The sequence below is a fragment of the Pteropus medius genome, unplaced genomic scaffold (genome assembly GCF_902729225.1).
Source record: "Pteropus medius unplaced genomic scaffold, Ma_sr-lr_union100, whole genome shotgun sequence".
In the NCBI taxonomy this organism is placed as follows: Eukaryota; Metazoa; Chordata; class Mammalia; order Chiroptera; family Pteropodidae; genus Pteropus; species Pteropus medius.
This window is the reverse complement of record NW_024340692.1, coordinates 1,923,031-1,946,227: the sequence shown is the minus strand read 5'-3', so window position 1 is coordinate 1,946,227 and position 23,197 is coordinate 1,923,031. Positions and strand designations below refer to the sequence as shown.

General features: G+C 39.1%; 1 protein-coding gene across 3 annotated transcripts in view; it reads left to right on the top strand.

Annotated features, from left to right (window-relative positions):
* ADAMTSL1 (ADAMTS like 1) overlaps positions 1 to 23,197 on the top strand; it is a 387,565-nt gene that overhangs the window by 231,792 nt on the left and 132,576 nt on the right. For all 3 annotated transcript variants that reach the window (XM_039870536.1, XM_039870472.1, XM_039870576.1), the window contains 2 exons: positions 3,007 to 3,217; positions 18,221 to 18,400. In XM_039870536.1, coding sequence (XP_039726470.1) covers positions 3,007 to 3,217; positions 18,221 to 18,400 — 391 coding nt within the window. The remainder of the gene's footprint in view (positions 1 to 3,006; positions 3,218 to 18,220; positions 18,401 to 23,197) is intronic.

Here is a 23,197-nt window from a genome sequence, read left to right as displayed (position 1 = left end):
CTCTGCTTCAAGGTGCCAGCAACTGAATTTCTTCCAGAGGTGGGGTCAGGGGTGGGGGCAGTGGAAGGATAAAACCTCTACTATGACAAGTTTTAACCTTGGGGAAGCATTCTCTATGTAGGCAGCTCCTTTATGAGATATATAGAGGGTAGTCATCAGCATTGGGCATAGTTGTTGAATATTGTTTTATACCCATAACATTTAGTATTTCAGTTAAAAGTGCACAAATCCTACATGTGTGGCTTGGTAATTTTTCACTAAGTGGATTGAGATCCAGTACCCAGATCAAGATAACACCCTAGAAGCCGTACCACATACTACTCTTCTAGTTACTAACCACCAAGGGGAAGTACCATATTGACTTCTAACACCATAGGTTAATTTTGGTTTTTGAGCTTTATATAAATTAAATAACAGTATGAAATCTCACATTTATGACTCTCTTCAATAGATTTTGTAAGACTCATTCATGTTGCTCGTTGTAGTTTATTCTCATCATTTTATAGTATTTTATGAATATATCATAATTTTTATGAATATGTCATAATTTTTTTTATGAACAAATAATTTTTAATCCATTCAACTGTTCATGGACATTTGAGTTGTTCTCTGTCTGGGCTATAATGAATAATGCTGCTTTGAATATTCTTTTATATGTCTTTTGATTAACATATACACATTTTGTGGGGAAAATATATGCTTTTATTAGTTATCTGTTGCATAACAAATTTCCCCATAACTCAGTAGCTCATGACAAAAATAAACATTTATTACTTCTCAGCGTATAATGAGTGAGGAATTTAGGTGCAGCTTGGAAAAGCAGTTCCAGCTCACAGTCTCCCGTGAAGTCGCAGTCAACTGAAGGCTCAGCTATGTCCAGTGTATCTTCTTTCAAGGGAGCTCACTCACATAACTGTAAAGTTGGTGCTCAATGTTGGTGAGCTGCCTCAATTCCTTTGCATGTGGACTTTCCTTACGACTGGGTGTCCTCATGGCATGAAAGCAAAGAGAAAGAGCCAAGTGGAAGCAATAGGTTGTTTTGTTTGTTATGGTTTAGCCTTGGAAGTCACATAGCATTACTCCTTCCTCATTCTATTCATTGCAAGTGAGACATTAAGTTCAGCCCATAGTCAAGACTCCATCACTAGAAGGGAGGAAAGGCAAAGGATGTATGGTTGTATTTTAAAACCAATAACAACTCCACAACATTTTAAAGCTTGGGATTAACCCAAACTCGAGATTTAAAAATAAATTTATAGAAATTCACACAAGGATCTAAAAGAAATATATTATTTAACCCAGCCTCGCCTCTTCTATTCCTTTAAAACTTTGTGAATATTTATAGGACAGTTTGCAAGGTATTTCCTGGAGACAGCATGGTACAATAGAAGTACAAAGGCTTTGGAGCCACACATACCCCAGGCTGAATCCTGGATTCACTACTTACTAATCATGGGTATTTAGACAAATCAGCCCCTTGGATTCTAAGATTCCCTCAAGTGGAAAATGAGGAATATCTGTAGAGACTATCACATGTTGTTCAGGATGTAATTAAATGACATAATGTGTATAAAGTACCCACTATGACAGTAGATCCCTTCCATTTGCTAATTTATCAGGAAATTATTAACCATATACATTAACTCTCTAGAAGGTGCCATGATGAACCCTGTGAGAGACAAAGTTGATAAAGACCTTGCCTTCAAGAACTGTGTACTCTAGCAGAGCCCTTGACAGGCAGAATACTGTAGTGCAGTTGAGAAAATGATAGTGTCTGGAACAGGTATGGATTCAATCCTTTAAATATAGATCAAATTTGGATATATAGAAATGGAATAAATTTTGAGAGGCAAGGAAAGGATAAAAAGTATTCCAAATTAGGAGTAACCACTTGAGAAAAGACAGCTAGAAAACTGGGAGGTCAGGGGCAGGGGCAGGGGTAGGGGGGCAGTGAGGGAGGCGTGAATTGAGTAGTTCACTACAGACGTGGCTTTAACATTAGGTAAATGAAAGAAAGGAGGTAGTGGAAATACGGGTTGGGAAGGTAGCTAGATATCAGAGTAGCAGGAAGAGATTGAGAGTGTATACAGTCAGTTTTACCATCTGATAAAAAAACATGAAGGCCAGAGAATTTAAACCAATTTTCAGGGCTAGCTGTAGAAGGTTAGGGGGGAGGGGATGCGGGGGGAGAGGTTGCTGCTAGCTACTGAAGAATCTACTTGTGATGCTTTTATTGGCTAACTCCTATTTGTAGACTCTTTGTGCCTCACATTGTAAACAGAACTTTCTTAACTGATCATTAAAGAATGCATCTGACTCAGTGCCCAAGCAACTGAGCTTTTTCCTTATCGTTCGTATTTTGGAGGCTGCATCAACAGGAAAATGCAGTGGGATTGTTTTTATAGGCCCTTAGCTCACTATAAATGTACTTCTCAAGACTTGGCCATTTGGAATGGCCAATTTATGCACTCAGCTCATCTGTGTGTATTTGACTTCCACTTCCAGATAATGAACAGTTCTCTCCACTTATTTCCCCTCTGTAAGACTGATCTATTTAGCAACCGTCACTTTTGTTACATTGTCCAGTCCCAGGCAGTGATGATATTTATACATAAGACAGAGACATTTCTATGCTAAGATAGAAGTTTGAAGGAAGCTGGAGCCAACTTTGAAGCCAAAGAAAAAGAAGCACAAATTTTTCAGTCTTTCTAAGTCAGGGGGCTAGAAAGATTCGCAGAGAAACTTCTAGACCAGTGCACTATTCAACACATGGTGCCCAGAGCCTTGATATGTTCAACTTATATGTTCAACTTCGAAGAAGTTGATATATTCCATCAAAAGGGAGAGGATAGCTTCTAGGCTTGGAATAGAATTCCTAGTCAGTCTTATGCTGGAACTTCCGACATTCCCAGTTAGGTGTTTTCAATTCCATTAGCAAGACTTGATGTCATGGGAGTGGTTCTCTGCACAGGTGCTCAGATGTCTTCATCTCTGATTTCTTCTCAGGTGGGAAATTGGCAAGTGGAGTCTATGCAGTCTCACCTGTGGGGTTGGCCTGCAAACCAGAGACGTCTTCTGTTCCCACCTACTTTCCAGAGAGATGAATGAAACAGTAATCCTGGCTGATGAGCTATGTCGCCAGCCCAAGCCCAGCACTGTGCAAGCTTGTAACCGCTTCAACTGCCCCCCAGCCTGGTACCCTGCACAGTGGCAGCCGGTGAGTTCTGGGGTTACTCAATACTGGAGCATTTACACCAGTGATTAAGGACAGAGTAGTCTCTGAGTAGTTTGGTCCCTTTAAAGGAATGTTGAAGGTCAGCTCATCCCTCCCTTCTTAGTACTCCCCCAAGCTTATTCAAATCCAGACCTTTGAATTACATATTATGTTCTTTCTGCTATGCCACACCGAGTAACCTCCAAAAGTAACTCAAATGAATCATCTAGTAATTTGAGCATATTTCATGACATAGTTTTCACCAGGCTAAGGAAAATTTTTTAAATAAGGACAACGTAGGTTTTCTATACAGCTAAATTTGTTCTGATTTATACTTTTCTACTTTTTTTACTAATTAAAATTTTAAGAGATAAAGGTACTAGGCAATCATTTTTTAAAAATATAATTACTTAACAAAAAAAAGTTAGAAATCTTGAGTCACTTCCAGACTTCTTTTTATTTTCCTGCTCATATGAATATCAAAGATCTGAGAACTATTTTTTTTAAAGCAGAGGTTGTCAACTGTAGCCCAAAGCCAAATCTAGCTCACAGCCAATTCTTGTAAATAAAGTTTTATTGGAACACAGCAACACCCAGTTCATCTATATATTATCTATGGCTGCTTCTACCCTACAAGGGGAGGACTTGTGGTGTGATAGAGACCATATGGCCAACAAAACCGAAAATACTTTGTCCTTTTACAGGACTTTGCTGACCCCACTCTAAAGCATATATTATAATAATACAAACACAACTAGTTATTAAACTGTCCTATCTAAAATTATATTCATCATACTTCAGTTAAATAATCCTTTTGCATGCCTTTAAAAAACACAGAAGGATTTTAGATTATTTGGATAAAATCTTATTTTGCAATTTCCTCCCTATACACTATCAAATGTAGCCAAAAGTGACATCAAAGGTCACAAAAAGTAATACGAAAAGGTGAGGGGGACATACATCCCAGTTTTACTGAAACAGGTTTTCACTCTTAAAAGTGTCCCATAAGTTATATGGTCATCTGACTGAAAAGGGAAAAGGATATCAGCTTACATACTCTTCCTTACCTTAATGCTAAGAGAAGGGGCCACCGTTTCCACACGTTGTCCATGCTTTTTCACGATTGGTTGACAGACCCCCTGTCTTCTCCCAGCCCATCTTGGGGCTATGATTTAGTAAAGTGCTCAGAGAATCAAATAGTAATGAGTAAGCAAAACCTGGGTCTCTTGATTTCTAGTATATTTACAATTTAACATTTAACTAGAATGAATACATGACCGTAAGCCGTGCCACTAACCCAAACCAACCCTAGACCAGGAATCAGCCCAAATTGGCCTCCACTGTTGAAAGTATTAAGTCCCTGTATTATTAGCTTGTGTTGCCAGTAAGCACATAGTAAGTTCTAGATAGAATGTTAACGGATTGACAAAATGCATAAACGGATCATGAATACTGCCTTACAAGCCCTGAAATTATGACTTCATATCTTATTGATACTTCTGCTGTGTCATTATAGGTTATAACATTGGCGTAGCAGTGAAAGTCAGCTAAACACCAACCTCTTTTCAGTAGCCACACATGCTGCTGAATAATGGCACTGCCATGTGATGCTTTTTCAATTTTTAGAGCACATACATGTTCATGACTTTTTTGGTCTATTGCCAACACCACACCCACCCCCCACTCCACCCCTTTTCCTCATTTAAAACAGCAGATTGCCAAAGAGTTCATTATTCTTCTTTCAGTCTACCTCGGACCTGTTAAGACATGAATTTATTTTGAAAATAAATTGAAAACCTTTTCTATTCCACTAGGGAGAAGCCTTTGGGATAAGTCAGATACAGGTATATGTTGTTATATTGTGCTTCACAGATGTTGCTTATTTTACAAATTGAAGGCAGGACCCTCCACCAGCAAAAAAAGATTACAACTTGCTTTATTGTGGTGGTCTGGAACCAAACCCACAATATCTCCAAGATATGCCTACCTAAGTACATTTTCAGATCAGGAAATTAATAGTAAACAGCTCTTTGAAGTTCATCGCATGAGCCTCTGACTACACTTTTATTAGGGCCTTTAAAAATATCTTATGTCGTACTCAATACATAATAATTGTGGAAAACATTAAAACATAATAAGAAATAAGGAACATAGAAAGTGAAAGCCACCAGTGAGTCTATCCTCCAAAGGAAACTCCTCTTAAATATTGGTTAAATTGGTTAAAAATTTGTTAAATATTGGTTCATAGGGTCTGTTTTAAGAACCCTTTGTCATTTCTAGGAATGTAGGGGAAACAATAGACTATTTTTCTTATCTTATTTTTTAGAATCCTATTTTTGAGGAACCGGTTTTGTTAGGCAAAATCAGCTATTACTAACCGCTTGATAAAGGAAGTCATCATTTATGTTATATAGAATAAGTTGAGAGTAACTTAAGTGTCTTGCTAATGCGCTACTGTCTTAGGAGACTGCTTAGTTAAGACACCAGCTCTTGACCATCCATTTGTCTGGTTAGCCCTCTGGTTCTTGGTTATCCTGTTGGAACAAGGAAACCTGCCGTGCACTCACTGGGTCTTTTCTGTCTAGCTGCTTGGATCTAGCAGAGGATAGGGCTGAGGTCTGTAATCCTTCAACACCATTTACAATCTTTCGCATGTGAAAGAAAGAAAAGGAGATGGGGCATCAAATGCTTCATTTAAAGAAGACAGGTAACAACCCCATGGACTTCGACTTTGGCCCATTGGAAGGGAGAAACTCCACTCCTTGCTGCTTGAACTCTGGGCTACACTGACCTCAAAAAGCACTATGCTTTTCTTTCAGGGGAAAAAAAGCATAATTTAGGTTAATCATCATTTGCCTGCTAAGAATGCAACCTTCTTTGTCCCTTGTAGAGCATTTGCCTAGCGAATGGCAAATAGCCAATATTTATACATTCTGCAGGTCTGGTGAGGACTAGCATGGAATCCTAGTATTTATGTTAAAATTTTATTTTAGAAACAATTAGGCAGATATGAAGCAGAAATCTAATTGTAGCTTTGGTTTTTAGGGGGGCTTCTTTATTTCAGTTCTACCTTTTACTCAATATTGTGTTCGTTGCTTTTATCTCACGTCTTGTTGAAAGATTCATGTAATATTTATTTTTATCAATTTACCTTTAATATCTTGTTGGTTTTTGTTTAGTCGGCTTCTGAAACACTTGCATATTTTTTTGTATTAGCCTCCTGAATCTTCTCTAATTTACTAATACATGCACACTTCAACATCAGCACCATCAACTTTGATGTTGGATATATATTATGAATTATATACACCCCACAAGGGACCATATCACACTGGTATGTTACAGCACCGTGATATATGCCACAAGTCAGTCTAAGACATCTTGATCATCACAGTCTTCTGCTATGATTCTTTTCAGTGACTCTCCATTGTCATATAATAAAACCCAATGGCTTAGTTAGGCCTTCATCCCCCTGCAATCTGTCCCTGCCCAACTCCAGCTGCAGTTCTCCCATCCCTGCTAGTACCTTGCTATCGGCCCACACTTCTCCCTGCCCACACACAGTTCCCCTTCCTTCTGCCTGTCAAAGTCAGACAGGAGTCCTGTCCCTTCTGCATGACTCCTCTATCTTCCCTTGCTGAAGTCACACAAAGTTCATGATCAGTGATGCTCCTTTAACAGTCCTATACCACCTTACCTGGACAGATGCTTTCCTATGACTTCTGAATTATACCATCAGTTCAATGACAGCAGAGACCGACTCTTAGTGAGACCCCATAACACCCAGTACAGGTATGTAAAGCATAGAGGATGGTACTGAAAAGGTTCATGGCAAGTCTGCCAGTTCATTCATTGGGCACTTGATAGATTTCAGGAGCCGTTTCTCTTTAATAAGAGCAGCACTAACTAAGTGTCGAGCACAGTTCTAGACATTTTACATATTTAATTCATTTAATCCTCGCTATTCTTAATGTGATAGTCACTCCCATTACCCTCATTTTATAGATGAGGAACCTGAAGCACTGTGAGATGAATAGGAATTCAAACTTCAGGTAGTAGAACTCATTCCACTGCTCTTGCATTTTCTCTTCTAATCCCACAGCAACCCTGTGAGGAAACAAGACTCATAGAGGTTGTGCTTGCCCTCTGTGACCCTGGGTCACAAAGGTGAGAAAGGAAAAGTAGGGTCTGTGTGCTTCAAAATCCATTCTCTCATTACATAGTGCAGCTTTCCCAAGACCTCTTTACCATTTGCGCTAAAGCATTAAATTGTGAGGAACTCTAGGACCAGCCTCAAAATCAGCAGTTTCCTAAATCTTAGTATTGGTTACTTATTAAATCCAGGGCAGTTCATATGTGTATTAGTTTCCTGCTGCTACTGTAACAAATTACCGCACATATAGTGACTTAACACATTTACTACCTTATAGCTCTGGAAGTCAGAAGTCTGAAGTCATTTTCACTTGGCTAAAATCAAGGTATTAGCAGGGCTTCATTCCTTCTGGAGACTCTAGGGCAGTGGTCCCCCACCTTTTTGGCACCATGGACCGGCGTTCCTATGAGAACCTAGTGCGTAATGATCTGAGGTGGAGCTGAGGCAGTGATGCTAGTGCTGGAGAGCCACAGCAAATATAGATGAAGCTTAGCTTGCTCCCTTCACCTCCTGCTCTGCAGCCCGGTTCCTAAGAGGCCACAGAGTGTGGCCTGGGGGTTGGAAACCGTTGCTCTAGTGGAGAATCTATTACCTTGCCTTTTGCAGCTTCTGGAGGCTGCTTGTTTCCTTGGCTCATGACTCCTTCAAAGTGCTTCACTCTAACCTGATTCTCTACTTTATCCAATCTCTCTGACTCTGATCCTCCTGCCTCCCCGTTATAAGGACCACTGTGACTACATCAAGCCCACCTGGATAATCCAGGCATCTCTTCATCTCAAGATGCTTAACTTAATCACATCTGCAACGGCCCTTTACCATGTAAGGTCACGCAGATTTTAGGGATTGCAACATAGATACCTTTGGGGTCACTACTCAGCCTGGTACAATCTTCTCTATTCTGGGCTGACTAAGCATTAGTCTCTACTAGCACAAGGTCCTTGAAATGCAAAATCTGCCTTCTACTACCACTCTCTTCACTATTATCTATAAGCTTTGTATTCATCAATCTTCTTTCTGTGTTTGTTTTTATTCTTTAAACAATTTTTAAGAGTAATGAGAAAAAAGAGAAAGGTGCTAGAAGAGTTAAACTGAAATGAATTAGAGAACCCACTTGAAGCATAATTTATATTTCTCTATATTGCATATGTCTTGTGTTCAGGGTTGTGTCCACCCAACATGTACACACATATTGCACACATCTGTGCAGAGACCGAAATATGCACCACAGACCCTATCAACCCCACACACTTAAAACTGTGATTAGGCAGCCATTTCCCTATAGAGCTCTTTTTTAAAAAATCAGGGTTACAATTTGACATGCCTATAGTTTAGCTGCTTAAAAAGGTGTATGAAAAAAGAGTTCCTGCTCGTAATATTAAGAGAGTTTTAATGACAGCTATAAATGGTTGAGAATTATATTTGCCATTTTCTAGATTTAAACACACACAGAGAAAAGAATAATTTTGCTCTGTATAAGAGCAAAACTCAGTTCTGGCAGAAAGAGCCAATTTAGTCATCAGTTTTGTTATATTCCAGTGACTAAAATACAAAGCTTGGTAAGTTAGAGGCCATGTTTATTTAAAATGTATCTGGAGAGGAGAAAAATCTATTAAGATTTTTATCTCATTTTTAGAAGTATATTTCATAAGGAAATGGACATCTCATCTTACCATTAGAAGCAACAATAAATCTAAGAAAAACAGATCAGAATTCAAGTTTCACATGTGTAGTGTTTTTGTTGTTATTTGTAGAAAGCTCTTCATAATAATTTCTCTGACTTTTAGTGGGTTTGCAGCCCAATGCTTCACCTGGTAACAGGAATATTAAACCCAGAAGATACACCCTTGTACTTCTAAGTTTAAAAAAGCTTAGTTTATATTACAAAGTATTTCTAATCCACAAAATGAACTAGAAATCCTGTCCTTATTTTTATGGTTTTGTTTACCAAGTGAGATTCGGTCCTCGTTTTCTTTGTTCCACTGGGCCGTAATTTCATTTGGCTCAGTTTCAAACTCTGTTCTAGCATGGCCTCTAACTGCCTTTTGAACCTCCCAGCCTCATATATTGCAAAGTTACCTCAAATTCCAAAGATTTAACACCAAGCTCAACAGCACACCTACCTGCCACCTTCCCTAAAAGACCCAGTCCCCTTTCATGGATCTTATGGTTTAGGCGACTCCACTATCTAGCCCGTTCTGTAGCTGGAAACTAGAGCCATCTCAGCCTTGTTTGATCTTTGTATTTAGTCAAGTCAACACTCAAATCCTGTTGACTCCACCTTCTGTATCTCCCCAACCCCAACTCTTCTCTTCTTTCCTAATCCTTCTCCTACTGTGTTGATTCCAGTTCTCAAAACTAACCAAACCATGACAAACAGGCTTTTACTTGATCTCCTCGTATTGTCTTGCTTAACTCTCATCCAGTGTTCACCAACCTGGTGTTGATGGTTCTTTACTACAGGCCCTCTGTTGAGCCTTTAAAATATTAATATGTGCTGAGAACCCCCAAATAGGTATAAGGTGTGCAGTGTTATTTAGACTTATTTGACCAGGAAACCTTTTTCCCTGGCACACCTATTAACATCTCACAGGGCCGTTGCCTTTGGAACTTATTGGCCTTTGCTACCTGAGTCATTTTCTACAAATCAGATCATATTACTCTCTTACTTTAAAAACCCTTAATGACACCCCATGGTCTTGAGATTATGTCCGAGACCCTTCATTATCTTTCCTTCATCTGCCTTCTCAGTCTCATTTCCCAGCTACCCTTCTCCATGAAACCTATGCTCCACATTCTCAGGACTCCTCAGAGTTACTTAAACATGCCATGTCCTTTATACCCGTGGTCTAAAAACAGTAATCTGTCTCTGCCAGCACTTTTTATCTCCCTGGCCAGCCCCTCATATGTCACCTCCTCCAAAGAGCCTTCAACAATTTTTTCATAAAGACTTAGTTGCACTCTCCTCTATATTCCCTCTTTTGTAAAATTAATCACATTTTATGATAATTTTTCTCCCCGGCAGAACTGCAAGTACCTGAGACATAGTAACCATTTATTAATTATCTTAAATCCCCACCACCTAATACAGTGCCTGGCACTCGGCAAGTGCCCAGTAAATATTTAATGAAAAAATGAATGAGCGAATGAATAAATGAATGAAATGAGTTAGAAGCTATAAGCAGAGCACAGTAGGTTAAAACTGGAAAGTTGACCTTAGAAATAGAACATAATCATCACTTTGTGTTGGGCTCAATAATATGACTTGAGGTATCAAGGAATTGAACTCAGCTCTCAGTAAATCAAACTACTAAGATGAAACCAAAAGTGTCAATACAGGCAACATTTTTTAATGTAATGATTATGGGAAAACTTTTAAAAATACAAGCCCCTAGAGACATTGTATTTTTGTATAAAATCATAACTTTCAAGTGTCCCCCTTATTGTATATTTTTTACTTGTCTTATAAAACTAATGAATCCATGACTTTATATAATAAAACATGTATGGCAGCTAAGATAACTATAAGTACCATTTTTTGTTATTTATTCTGTTTATGACATAAATTTTGAAGTAGCACCCCTTACCAGAGACCTACCTCTCTGTGCCACACTATATTAAATGATGATTTATAAAGGCAAACATTTTTCATTTCACGTTATTAAATTTCTCTTGCTGTTTCTTTTAAGTTTTTCTTCTTTGCAGTCTGCCTCTCACTTCAGAACCGTCAACTTCATCAGGCAGTCTCAACATGTTCACAAAGTCATCACAGACTTTAGAACCTTAATTAATTTGAAATTTCATCTTCTACAATTAAAAAAAAAAAACTAAAAACACATTTCATCAATGTGAACACATCAGGAAAACTTTTTGAGCAAAAATGAGACAGACTTTTAAGAAACCCTGCCTAAGTGGTCTTCCATCATACCTGGCAGGTCAGGGCACCCAGCAGAGCACACGCGGCTGCTGGCTGACATCCACTGCTGACTTGCTTAGAAGCAGCTTCTGGCTAATGATAAAACAGCCTGATAAAAGGTGGATGTTGAGCCCATCAGTTGGATGTTTGTTTTACATCTTTTAAACATCTGGATTTTGGGCTCTTTCATTCATCCAATCATCAATTCAACAAACTTTATGAAGTGCATGCTTTTTGGCAAATTCTATACAAGGCACTGGGGAATAGACAGATGACTACATTGCCTTTCTTCAAAATATGCATGATCCTGTGTGCTTGCAGGGAGGCAAAGGAAAACAGCAGAACACAAGGACCAGATGACTGGTCCTTTTAGGGGAGATGCAGTACCCTTCCAGGTCAAGGTGGATAGGAGATGGCTCATTTGCATGAGGCAGAGGTGCTGGAGGAAGCTTTAGTGAAGAAGTGGCCTTTGAGCTGGGCCTTCAGGAATATCTTAAAAGTTTCTAGATGGACAAGGAGGTGAAGGGCATTGCTCACAGAAGGAACAACAGGATCAAGGTCTGAGCAGAGAAGGCATCGGTGTGCCTAGGTATGGGCCAATGGTCCATCGTAGCTAAAGTACCGGTACATGGCAGGTAGGGAAGAAATGTGCATGGGAAACTCAATGCAGGTTACAGTATGAAGGACCTGAAGGGTGTTCTCAGGAGTCTGGACCTCATCTGGCACTGAGAATTTTCTAAAAGCTTTGTGTGTATAGTAGTTTCCCCTTATCTGTGGGGGATATGTTCCAAGACCCCCAGTAGATGCCTGAAACTGCAGATAGTACCAAACCCTGTAAAATACATATATATAAAAAATGGTTTTTTCTATACATGCATGCCTGTGATAAAGTTTAATTTATAAATTAGGCACAGTAAGGGTTTAACAACAGTAACTAATAACAAAATAGAATAATTATAACAATATACTATAATAAAAGTTATGTGGATATGGTCTGTCAAAATATCTCATCATATTATACTCACCTTTCATGTAAGGGAAGCACTTTATGGCTTCTCTTTGGCATATCCTAATTGCTAGTATCACTGCTCTTGCATTTTGGGGCCATTATTAAGATAAGGGTTACTCGAACAGAAGCATGGTGATGCTGAGACAGTCAATCTGGTAACCAAGATGCTACTAATTGACTAATAGGTAGGAAGAGCACGTGACTGGAGATGCTGCACAGAGGATTGATTCATGTTTTAAGTGGGATGGCATGAGATTTTATCATGTTACTCAAAACGGCGTGCAATTTAAAACTTATGAATTGTTTATTTCTGGAAATTTCCATTTAATATTTTTGGCCCACAGTTGAGTGTAACTGAAACTGCAGAAAGCAAAACCATGGATAAAGGAGGACTACTGTAGATCAAACTTCAAAATAAGCTGTTTTTGTTTGTTTGTTTGTTTACTTTCCCGGCAGCTGTTTTGTCACCATATTGTCACAGACTCTGTACACAGTCATCTGAAGATCTGTCCCCTGAATCAGGTCCTATCTGCAAATCAGTAAGCCAGCTATGTTATTTTAAATGAGTGGTCACAGTCTATAAGGCAGTTTTATTACATCTCTACCCTTGAAATAAGACCGATTATTTTCATCATCTACTTCCTCAATTTGAAAGAGAACATTAACCTGCATTTTACCTTGTTGCCATATTTGCTAAGAAGCTTTAACTGACAGCTCGAATTTAAGAGCTGTGTTTATTCAACTACTTGTTTATTTTTGAAGCATTTATTGAAATTGAATAGAAGTTCATCTACCTATAAGATACTTAGAAAAAGAAAATTTCAGCTATCAAGCACTAAAGACATCCATACTCCTACAAATCTGACATCACTATTGAAGCGTCTAAAATGTCAGTCACGGGTAACAGAAACTTCAAGAGCATGTTTTTTATGCTTGACAAACTCAATAGGACCCGTGGGGAATCTGACTATGAGTTATAATCAAAGGATTAGAAGTAAAGTAGTCTGATGTCATTTTGAGGTTCAGCGGATAATGATTTTATGAACCAGCCTTTACTTCTCACATAGAAAAATATACAGCATTTTCACTACAGTATACATATTTATGAATCATACCAAAACATCACGTACCTCCAGCATCTGTTATAAAATGTCATTCTATGATTTAGCTCATATCCTGACCACTTCTTTACTGGGAAACAAACAAATCATTAACTTTAAAGAGAAAAAAAGAGAGAGAATGTAGAAGAAAAAAAACGAAATGGAGTCATCCAATCCTAAGATCTCTTATTAAAGATGTAACAATATCATCCTGGGAGAATGTTTTGAATGCGATTCTCAAACGTTAATATGAGTAGTACAAGAAGCAAGCAAAAATCACTTCCTGCATAGAGCTAATAGTCTAATAGATGATAATTTCTGAAAGGGATGAGAGCTACTTAAAAGAGCTATTTAAAATAAAATGAGATTAATAGGATTGAGACTGGTTTGGCTACTCTAGCTAGGAGGTTAGGGATGTCCTCTCCAAGCAGGTAAGAACGTAATTGAAGCTGAAAGATTAGAAATTCTCAGCTACATGAAGATGTAAGAGGAGAATGATCCTGGTAGAGAGAAGAGCAAGTGTGAAGGCCCTACGGGAGAAACAAGCTCGACATTGGAGGAACAACAGCAAAAACAAAACAGTGTGGCCGGAATATACAGGGAAAGGGAGAGTTGTATGAGATGACATTGTAGAAGTGCATGAAGCTCCTTGTCCACTGTTAGAACCTAGAACTTAGAACCATGCTTGGTTCGTGATTGATATTTAATAACTTTGTGTTGAATGAATGAATGAATGTGGAAGGATTTGAGTTAGACAATCTCAAAGTTCCATCAGAGCAAGGAACATATAAGGCTTTTCAGGGCAGGGTTACAGGAGTTTGGATTTTATTCTAATCACTAGGGGAAGCCACTGGAGGGTTTTAAGCATGGGAATTATATGATCTGATTTATGCTTTGAAAGACATCACTGTTGCTACCATGTGGAGAATAGGTGTAGAGGAGTAAGATGATAGGCTTAATATCTTTTGTTGCTCCTCTAGGTCCACTCTCTACCTTCTTCACCTGTGTCCAGGAGACTGGCCTAGACAGACTCTATCCTCTTGCTTCTGGTTTTGTTCAACTAACAGAGTTTTCAACAGGCCATCAGAAAGTGAGAGGAACTCTCTTCAGATTGAGTGTGCTATTTGTATCCTGCTGTTAGCTGAGAAAATGAAAAACTGGGAGACTGGTTACGAAGCTTAACAGTAGTGTAGGCCACAGATGCTGGTATCCTAATTTATTATTGTGGAGGTAAAGCTTCCTTGTTTTGGAGGCAAATCTGAAAGTATTTGCTCATGGATTGGGTGTCAGGGGAGAGATGATGAGAAAAGGAAAAATCAATAACTTTTCCTAAGTGTTTGTCTTGGATGTGGCACCATTAAATGAGTGGGGAAGATTGAAAAGAGAGCACATTTGAGATGATATTGGAGGAACAGAATCGTAAATTCCATTTTAGACATTTTTAGGTCAAGATACCTATTCATATTTAACTGGGCACGTTGGGTAGGGATAAGGAAGAAGTCAGAGCTTAAGATTTAAATTTTCAAGTTAGCATAAACTTTTTTTTTTTTTTTTACAATTATGATTTGAACAAAATTACATTCATTCATGAAAGACTTTTAGTAATTCATAGAATAGAAAGTATTGTGGAAAATACAGTCTCTAAGTTTGGCAAATCCTTAAGAATCAGTAACACACATGGTTAGTTGTCTAGATATAAGAGTTCTGAAGAAGGGCTGAACGATGAAGGTTATAACGAATCTGACGATAGAATACCCGGTTTGTTAGAAGTGAGAATTTGACAGAAATAAGGAAAGATTGAACCTAAGAAGCCATGCAAAAGACTATAAAACCCAATTTGAAACTTTAGTTATCCCTAGTAATGAGAAGGGTTATTCCAAGTAAATGGAATTCTTAGCCACTAATTTAAATTTTCCTTAACCACCAACTTCAGTTCAATTCCACAAATATTATTGAGGGTTTATGTTGACAGAAGGCACCATGTTAGGCAGTGTGGATATAAAATACATTAAAGAAGTAAAATCCTTCAAGAGTTTATTGGACTACTCCAAATAACTAAAAAGTTTGCTTCTCTGATAAATAAAAAGGCCAGGGAATCACCAAAATTGAGAAGAGAAGAGTCAGAGAATCCAAAGGCCTGGGCCACTCAAAACTTGAATCATTAGCTTTGAGGCTATCGATTTTTTCCTTAATTAAGGCTAACTGACATGCTAAGCAAAGTCTTAGAAGAAACTGTTTGAATCTGTGATGAGTAACAATTGGCTGCAGACCACTAAATATAGTCCACCCACCCAGCTTGTGGTATAGCCTATAAGTTGTGTTCAAATGTATCCTTTCAGCTCAGAAATCAAAGCATCTAGCGAGAACACATCCAGAGCCACCAAGGTGTAGATGAGCTATTTTAGAATGTTGGTTCTCAACCTGGATCATGGGCCAGCTCCTGCTAGTCAGGGACAGTCACAGAGTGGAGGCTGAGGATGGAATTTGGAAGCACTGCCCATTAGTGAGGGTGTGGTGGAAACCCGGCTCTCAGCAGGCGTGGGCCTTTCGAGGCCTGGGGCCTCAGCATGAAGTAGCAGTCAGAGCACCCTCTGTGCAAGCAGAGAGCAGTTCGTACAACCACAGGAAAGAAAAGGTGAGCTTAGACTCATTCTCCAGCTGTGTCTACCATCCCAGCCCAGAGAATGTGCTCGGTAGGAGGTCGGGGAATATTACACGGAATAAAAAGAACCACTTCTCACCCCTGTGTAGTCTTAGTTGATTGAGTCATTTCAGCTCTGGCCTCAGCTTCTACAAGACCTACCTCATAGTGGGGGTTCATCTTTATCCTTAGCCTTCTTTTATTCAGTGAATAGGTAGTTGAATCCAGCCATAACAAAATACATTTTTTTCTTATGGGACTCAATAAGATTATTTTCATTCAAAATTTTTAAATTTGAAATGCAAACGAAGGTTGTTCACCACTGGCTTGGGTAATTTGAAGGGCTCTAAGGTTAAAAGGCCTAACTAGACTAAGTTGAGAGCTCTCCTATCTTCATTATCCAGTAGCTCTGTAACCTCAAGCCATTCACAACTGCAAACAAAGGGCACGTTTGATCAGATGGGGTCCAAACAACCACTGGTTCTATGTTTATCTTATTTCCATTGAAAGTGGTAGAGGGACATTCACTTGAGAGATGGTTCTCAACCCTGGTTGCAGAATTACCTGGAAGAATTAAAAAAATATATTTTTAATTAAAAAACTGATGTCTGGGACCCATCTCCCAGAGTTTCCGATTTAATGATTAAATTTGTGGTTAAATTTAAGGCCTCAGTACTTTTTTAAAAACCTCACGTGATTTAAAAATTCATCCAAGACTGGGACCACTGAGTAAGGGGTTAACAGATGGGCCACAACAGCATTCTCACTACTCAGGGACATTGTGTCACTATCCTAACCTCAGCTGTGGGCACAAATGTCCCTCCCGGTTCTGAATACAATGCAGTGAGCACAGTGGTTCTTAGAGGCCACTGCTGCAGCAGGAGCAGCTCCTTCAGCACAAACCCTCAGGCTTTACGCCCAGGTCTGATTTCCCAGAGAGCCCAAAGGGAGCAGGTTAAAGAAAGGGGGCTATTCTTGAGGAAAGCAGAGCGCTCCTTAGAATTTATTAGAAAAATATCCGCAGCACAGTCAGAGGCTTACAGATTAAATCTGCCTGAACATGAAGAAATGGCTTAAATAAAAGAAGTATTTCTTTCTCACAGAAACACACTCTGTCCAGGGCTGGTATGGTGGCTTCGCCACTAGGAACACAGGCTGCTGCTTTTTGCCTATCACAGTCCAAGATGGAGGCTTATATTGTAGTAGACATCGTGTTCATATTCCGCCCAGCAAAAAGGAAGAAGAGGGAAATGTCACACTTTGTGGGCATTTCCCTGAAATGACACAACCCTTTCTCTTATACCCCATCAGCCAGAACTTAGTCACCTGGTCATGTCTACCTTCAAGAGAGGTTGGTAAATCTAGTCTACATGCTGAAAAATCATGTGCCCAGCTAGAAATTAGGGGTGCTTTTGCTATTGCAAGGGAGGGGGGAAAGACTTGGAATAACAGTCAACACTCTATGTTACATGAGGCCTGCCTCCCTCCCTCCTCATGCAACTGGATTACAATTATTAAGTTACATGTAGACAGTGTGTTTGGGATCCTGCTGAAAACCACTGAAATAAGGTTATTTTTTTATATATCCCAAATTTCGGTGGCTCTTGCTCCCACTGCCCTAAGAATTCACAAATCCTACAAGAAAAGTCTTCCGGGGGAGTTCTTCAGAAAACCAGGCCTCAAATTTAATGTCCCTCCATTAGAGTGGATGTTTACACTTAGAGAGAAAGGCCTGCCTTCTCTGCAGATTAATTTCTCCAGGTTTACAATGATGGCAGGAACTCTCTTGTTCATTCATTCAGGAAGCTGCACAGATTATTTTCACTGGGTCGTAAATATGTTTAACACTCTTATACTAACCTTTTAAACCAGTTGTCTTAGGTGGCTACAAATCATAGTTTAGAAGCAGCATTCTATGATTTAAAGGCTCTTAAAATTCCTGGATGCTCTAGTTAAATACTTGAGATTAAGAGAAGAGGGTTTAGATCTTGCTACGAAGTTCATTTCAAGGAGAGAAGGCAAAATCCTTTGAGCTGGTTTCTGGTTTTTCTTTCTTTTTTTCCTTCTTTCTTTTTTTTTTTTTCCTTTTTTCTCTCTTTACTCAGCTAAGGCAAAGGTAGAAATTGGCACCTGAAACACACCACCTTCTATGCTGGGCTGACTTTCTCGTACTTTCTCGTCCTTCCTCAGTGCTCCAGGACCTGTGGAGGGGGCATTCAGAAGCGCGAGGTTCTTTGCAAGCAGCGCATGGCTGATGGCAGCTTCCTAGAGCTTCCTGATACCTTCTGTTCAGCCTCAAAACTGGCCTCCCAGCAAGCCTGCAAGAAAGATGACTGTCCCAGTGAGTGGCTTCTCTCTGACTGGACAGAGGTATGTATGGTCCTCAGAAGGAGATCATGAAAAAGGCAGAAATAAGGAGGAAAAGAAGATACCCCAAATGTATACATGCAGAATGCCAGAATAGAACAAACGTAATCCTCCTAACGTTATGGAGCAGGATTTTTGTAACCATTTTACCATGGTGTATGACTAACATTTAATTGGTTCTGGGATTCGAGTTAAGCAGCCAGCCCTTAGTCATCAATCGGAAGCGTGAAATTATAAACAGATTCCTCATGGAACAAAACCAGGCTTCGTTCATGCTGCTTGGACCCAGGGTTTCTCTCAGAACACCAGGTTCTTCTCTCACTATCTCCACACATGCTTTCTTGACCTCCCTGCACCTCTTACTCCCAGATGTTTCTAGTCTCTACTCAGGAAGGGCCAAGCCTCTCTAGTTCTTCTCTTCCAAGTTACTGGACAATAAGGAATATGACTTACTAGGAAAATAAGGCCAAGGAAATCTTTCCTCTTTACTGTCAGTTTTCTGGCTCCAAAACTTCAACAACTTCCCAGCAAGAGAACTTGATTTCCCCTGTTACCTTGCACTTAGGGAGATGATTGTATCAGCATTCACCATTCCTGACTTACCACATAAATTAGTGATATACCCCCAAGTAACTTATTTGTCTAAGTAATTCGTATTCTAACACTAGCATAAATTGATTCATATACACCCAGTTTCAACATACTAGTTTTCAACCACTACATTTGAATTGCCTGAAAAAGGCCTGCGTGTCTTCCATAGAGAAGTCTCCTTCCACCTCCAAATTATTGCCCCACAAGCAAATTTAGCCAAGAATAGGATCGATAAGCCTGAAGTGTCAAAAACAGATTCAAGACCCTCTTCTTTCTTGCATGTAAGCATCATCTGAATTGGCTTTGCTGGTCCCATTGCCTTCTTTATATGATATACAACTCACAGGATGGTGGTGCTGCTGGTTGAAACACATCACAGAGACACTTGGTTCCACAAAGAAGAAAGCTACCTCTAAAAATTAAGATGCCAGCTCAATGACCATAGGTTCTCAGAGTGCTTGCCCCACATTTGACCAACCCATGTAGAGTTCTATCAGATGGTGCCTGAGAAGTGCATAGCAATTGAGAGTTAACCTACGTATCACAGGTTTTATAATTTGTCAGTAAAATTGTCTTCTCGTTTTATCTCACTCCAAATGTCTCAGAACACTAAAATGTTGTGTGTTATAAACAATTTTACTTCAGCAGGATAAAGGATTAAAAGTGTGTAGAATGATCATGTGTGTATTCAAGTGTGTGTGTATGTGTGTGTGTATGTGTGTGTGCATTCATGAACGTGATAGTGAGAATTGTTCCATGGAATGTTGATTTGGGTATTATATATTTAAAAATCATAACAAAAATAGCAGTGCAGGAGAGAGCACTGATGTATTTGCCAAGTGGCTCTAGATGAAGACCTCCTCCCAGGGCATATTGTAAAAGGCCTTGCTCTCCTAAGTCCATTGGTGATATTCTCCCATGAGTAGGATGCTGATTGCATGATTATAATTATCCTCCCATGTTCCCAGACTTTGTAGACTCTGAGCACATGGGACACAGAGAATTCAGAAAAAGTTCTTTTCGGCCTTCAGATTTGAAGGAGGGACCCTTGCGATTAGGCACTAAGGAGAGGAGACAGCTGAACTGAGTTCCCATGGGTCCCATTGGGTAAAGCAGAACTTTAGAACAGTGTCACCTATGGTTAAAAGTTCAGACTGAAAGACAGGCAAACTTAGGTTCTAATGCTGACTCTGCCACTTACTGGTTATACTATTTTACATTCCCACCAGCAATGTATGAAGGCAGTAATAACCTTGGGCTAGTTACTTTACCTTTCTTGGCCGTAGTTTGCTTATCTGAATATTGGAGATAATAACACTGTCTACCTTAAGGTTATTGAGAGGCTTAAGTTAAATGATGCATGTCAAGTGCTTTGTGTGTAGTAAAAGTTAACCTTAATTATTGTTATGATTCTCTCCCATCCCTGCTCATTGTCAGGAGGAAGAGAATAAATAAAAGAAAGCACTTACCTTGACCAGCTGGACCCATGGTCAAGATGTAGACCTCCTCCACCTTTGGCAGTCTTCCTAGGAGAAGGAAGTTATATTTTGGGAACTAGGAACAGTTAGCCCTTATCCAAGGAATGTTTTCAGGTTCTGAGTTATCTGGGTTGATGAATGGAAAATACAAATGTTGGGAGGGGCTGGGAATGGCAGGAAGTTATCACAGATTCACTGGGAGGAAACCCACGCTGGTGCCATACAAAAGTGTTCCTTGTGGTGTTCACGGAGGCTCTAGCTGGCCCTGTCATCCCTACTGCCCTTCCCTTCACCCTGTGGCTGAGATGAGATGTGCATTCCACACTCCCACAAGACCCCTTGGAGAAAGGAAGACCTGGATGATCTATGGGTGTTTTTATCCTCCACTATCTGGCTCAGTCTCGTGGTGACTGCACAGAATCCCTCGGAGGCAGAATTTAGCCAAAGTTTTAGACACTTCAAATAAGATTAACTGTTGGATTCTATTCTGAGAATAAGACCTCTCAAAAGGCCTTACTTCTCTTCTTTAAAGGAAACCCTTCCATCTCCTGAAAGAGTTGGCTATTAAATATTTTTAAATCACATTTTTAGGGACACTGTCCGCCAAAAAACTATGTAAAAGAAATTACAGTAGTAAATTTTAGAGCTAGAAGATTTTTAGAGCTGAGAAGATCCTATAGCCTAGTTGTTCTTTTAAAAATTAAAGCCACTGTAACTTTTTTTCAACTGAAGTGTTAATATGAAGCCAAAAACCTAAAACAGATCAAATCAGAGCTGTTTGGGTTGAAGTGTATGTAGGGGATCCCAGATTTCCAATGGTTGGGTCTCTAGTTCACCTGAGAACCCAGTGAATCACTTTCTCAACATAGTTATGGAACACAGTTTGAAAATCCCTACACTAGCTTAGTTTCTCTATTTTAGAGGTGTGGAAATTGAGCATAGAGAAAGAACTAAACTTGACCAAAATCATAAATCGATCTTCTGACATGCAGTCTATTTTTCTATTTGGCAGCATTGAAATGACCATGCTTTTAAAATTTTCAGGCTCTTTACTTCCATTCTACCCGATCCCTGGATTTGGTGCTGTCATTTACTATAAAATAAGGGATGAGTGGAATCTGGAATCCACGATCATCCGGGAACAAAACCAATGGGTTTGACTCTCTCTCACATTTTTTTGCATTTTAAATGTCTTTCAGGATGGTGTATATCATAGAACTTTGCACGGAATCATTTATTTCAGTGAACTAGCGTATAAAACTTGAAAATATAAGATAATATTTTTTGGTTTTTACTGTCATTTTTCAAAGTAATGTGGCACACTGCCATGACCCTAGTTCAGGTTTTATCATCTCAAGCCTTGACTACTGTGGCAGCCTCCTTAACTGAAATCCCTGCCTACCATCCATCTCCTACTCCCATCCCTCCCGGACACTGTTGCCAGATTAACCTTCTCAAAACACCTCTTTCATCATTTCACTCCTCCCTTCAATGGCTCCTCATTGCTTTATGGACCAATTCCAAACCTCCTGTCTAAAAATTAAAAGTCTCCAACGTCTGGCCCCAAACTACCTCTTGAACTCTTGACACTTCCAACGTGTTCCCTGTTCAGTCAGATAGGTTTAGCTCTGTGCCCAAGCTTGCTTCTGCACTGAAATGTTCTACCTTTGTTCTGTATATTTTCCTGTCTCCCATGCTTATCTCTGGGTCTCTAAACCCATCCAGGCTCCACCCATCTTCAAGACCTAGGTCACGAATTCTCCAGTATACCATAACCATGCAACAGTAGTTAGCATTCATTTTATAATCCATCACGTGTGTTTTAGTTTTATATTTTAATAAGTTATTTTATTACTACTTAACTTTCTAAACAGCTTTATTAGGTATAATTTAATATGGTAATATTCAATTTAGCGTAATGTTTTCAAGATTTACCTTTGTTGTAGCATGTATCAGAACTACATTCCTTTTTATGACAGAATGATATTCCATTGTCTAGATATACCACATTTTGTTTATCCATTTACCATTGATAGACTTTCCCTTTTTTTCTATTATGAATAATGTTACTATGAACATTCGCATACAATGTTTCGTGTGGATGTATGTTTTCTTTTCTCTTGGGTAGATACTTAGGAGTGAAATTTCTGGGTCATATGGTAAATTTATATTTAACTTTTTAAGAAACAAACTATTTTCCAAGAGGGCCATACTATTTTACATTCCCACCAGCAATTTGTGAAGGCTCTATTTTTCTACATCCTCACCAACACTTATTATTGTCTGCCTTTTTTATTATGGCCATTCTAGTGGATATGAAATGGTATCTCATTATGGTTTTGATTTCTGTATCCCTAATTTACTCTTTCATTTTAACAATGAATTTGGATTTTTTTCCCTTTATTTGATGACAGCTCCTTGAGATTAGGAACCATCTTGTGCACCTTTTTTCCATGATATCTAGCACCCCACCTTATACAAAGTAGATATATAACAATTATCTGATGCTTAACATTAAAAAAAAAACTTATTTATAAAGGAAGGAGAAAGAATTAGTGTTATTTCTGTGTGTGACATTTAAAATGTATTATTTAATTCCAACCTTGCGAAATAAGCATAAGAAGTGGAAACAGCCTCAGTTTAGGTAACTTGCCAAGTAGTAAAATGTTGAGCTAGCATTTGAACACAGGACTCTTTGACTCTGTAACTCTAAAGCCCAGGTCTTATAAGT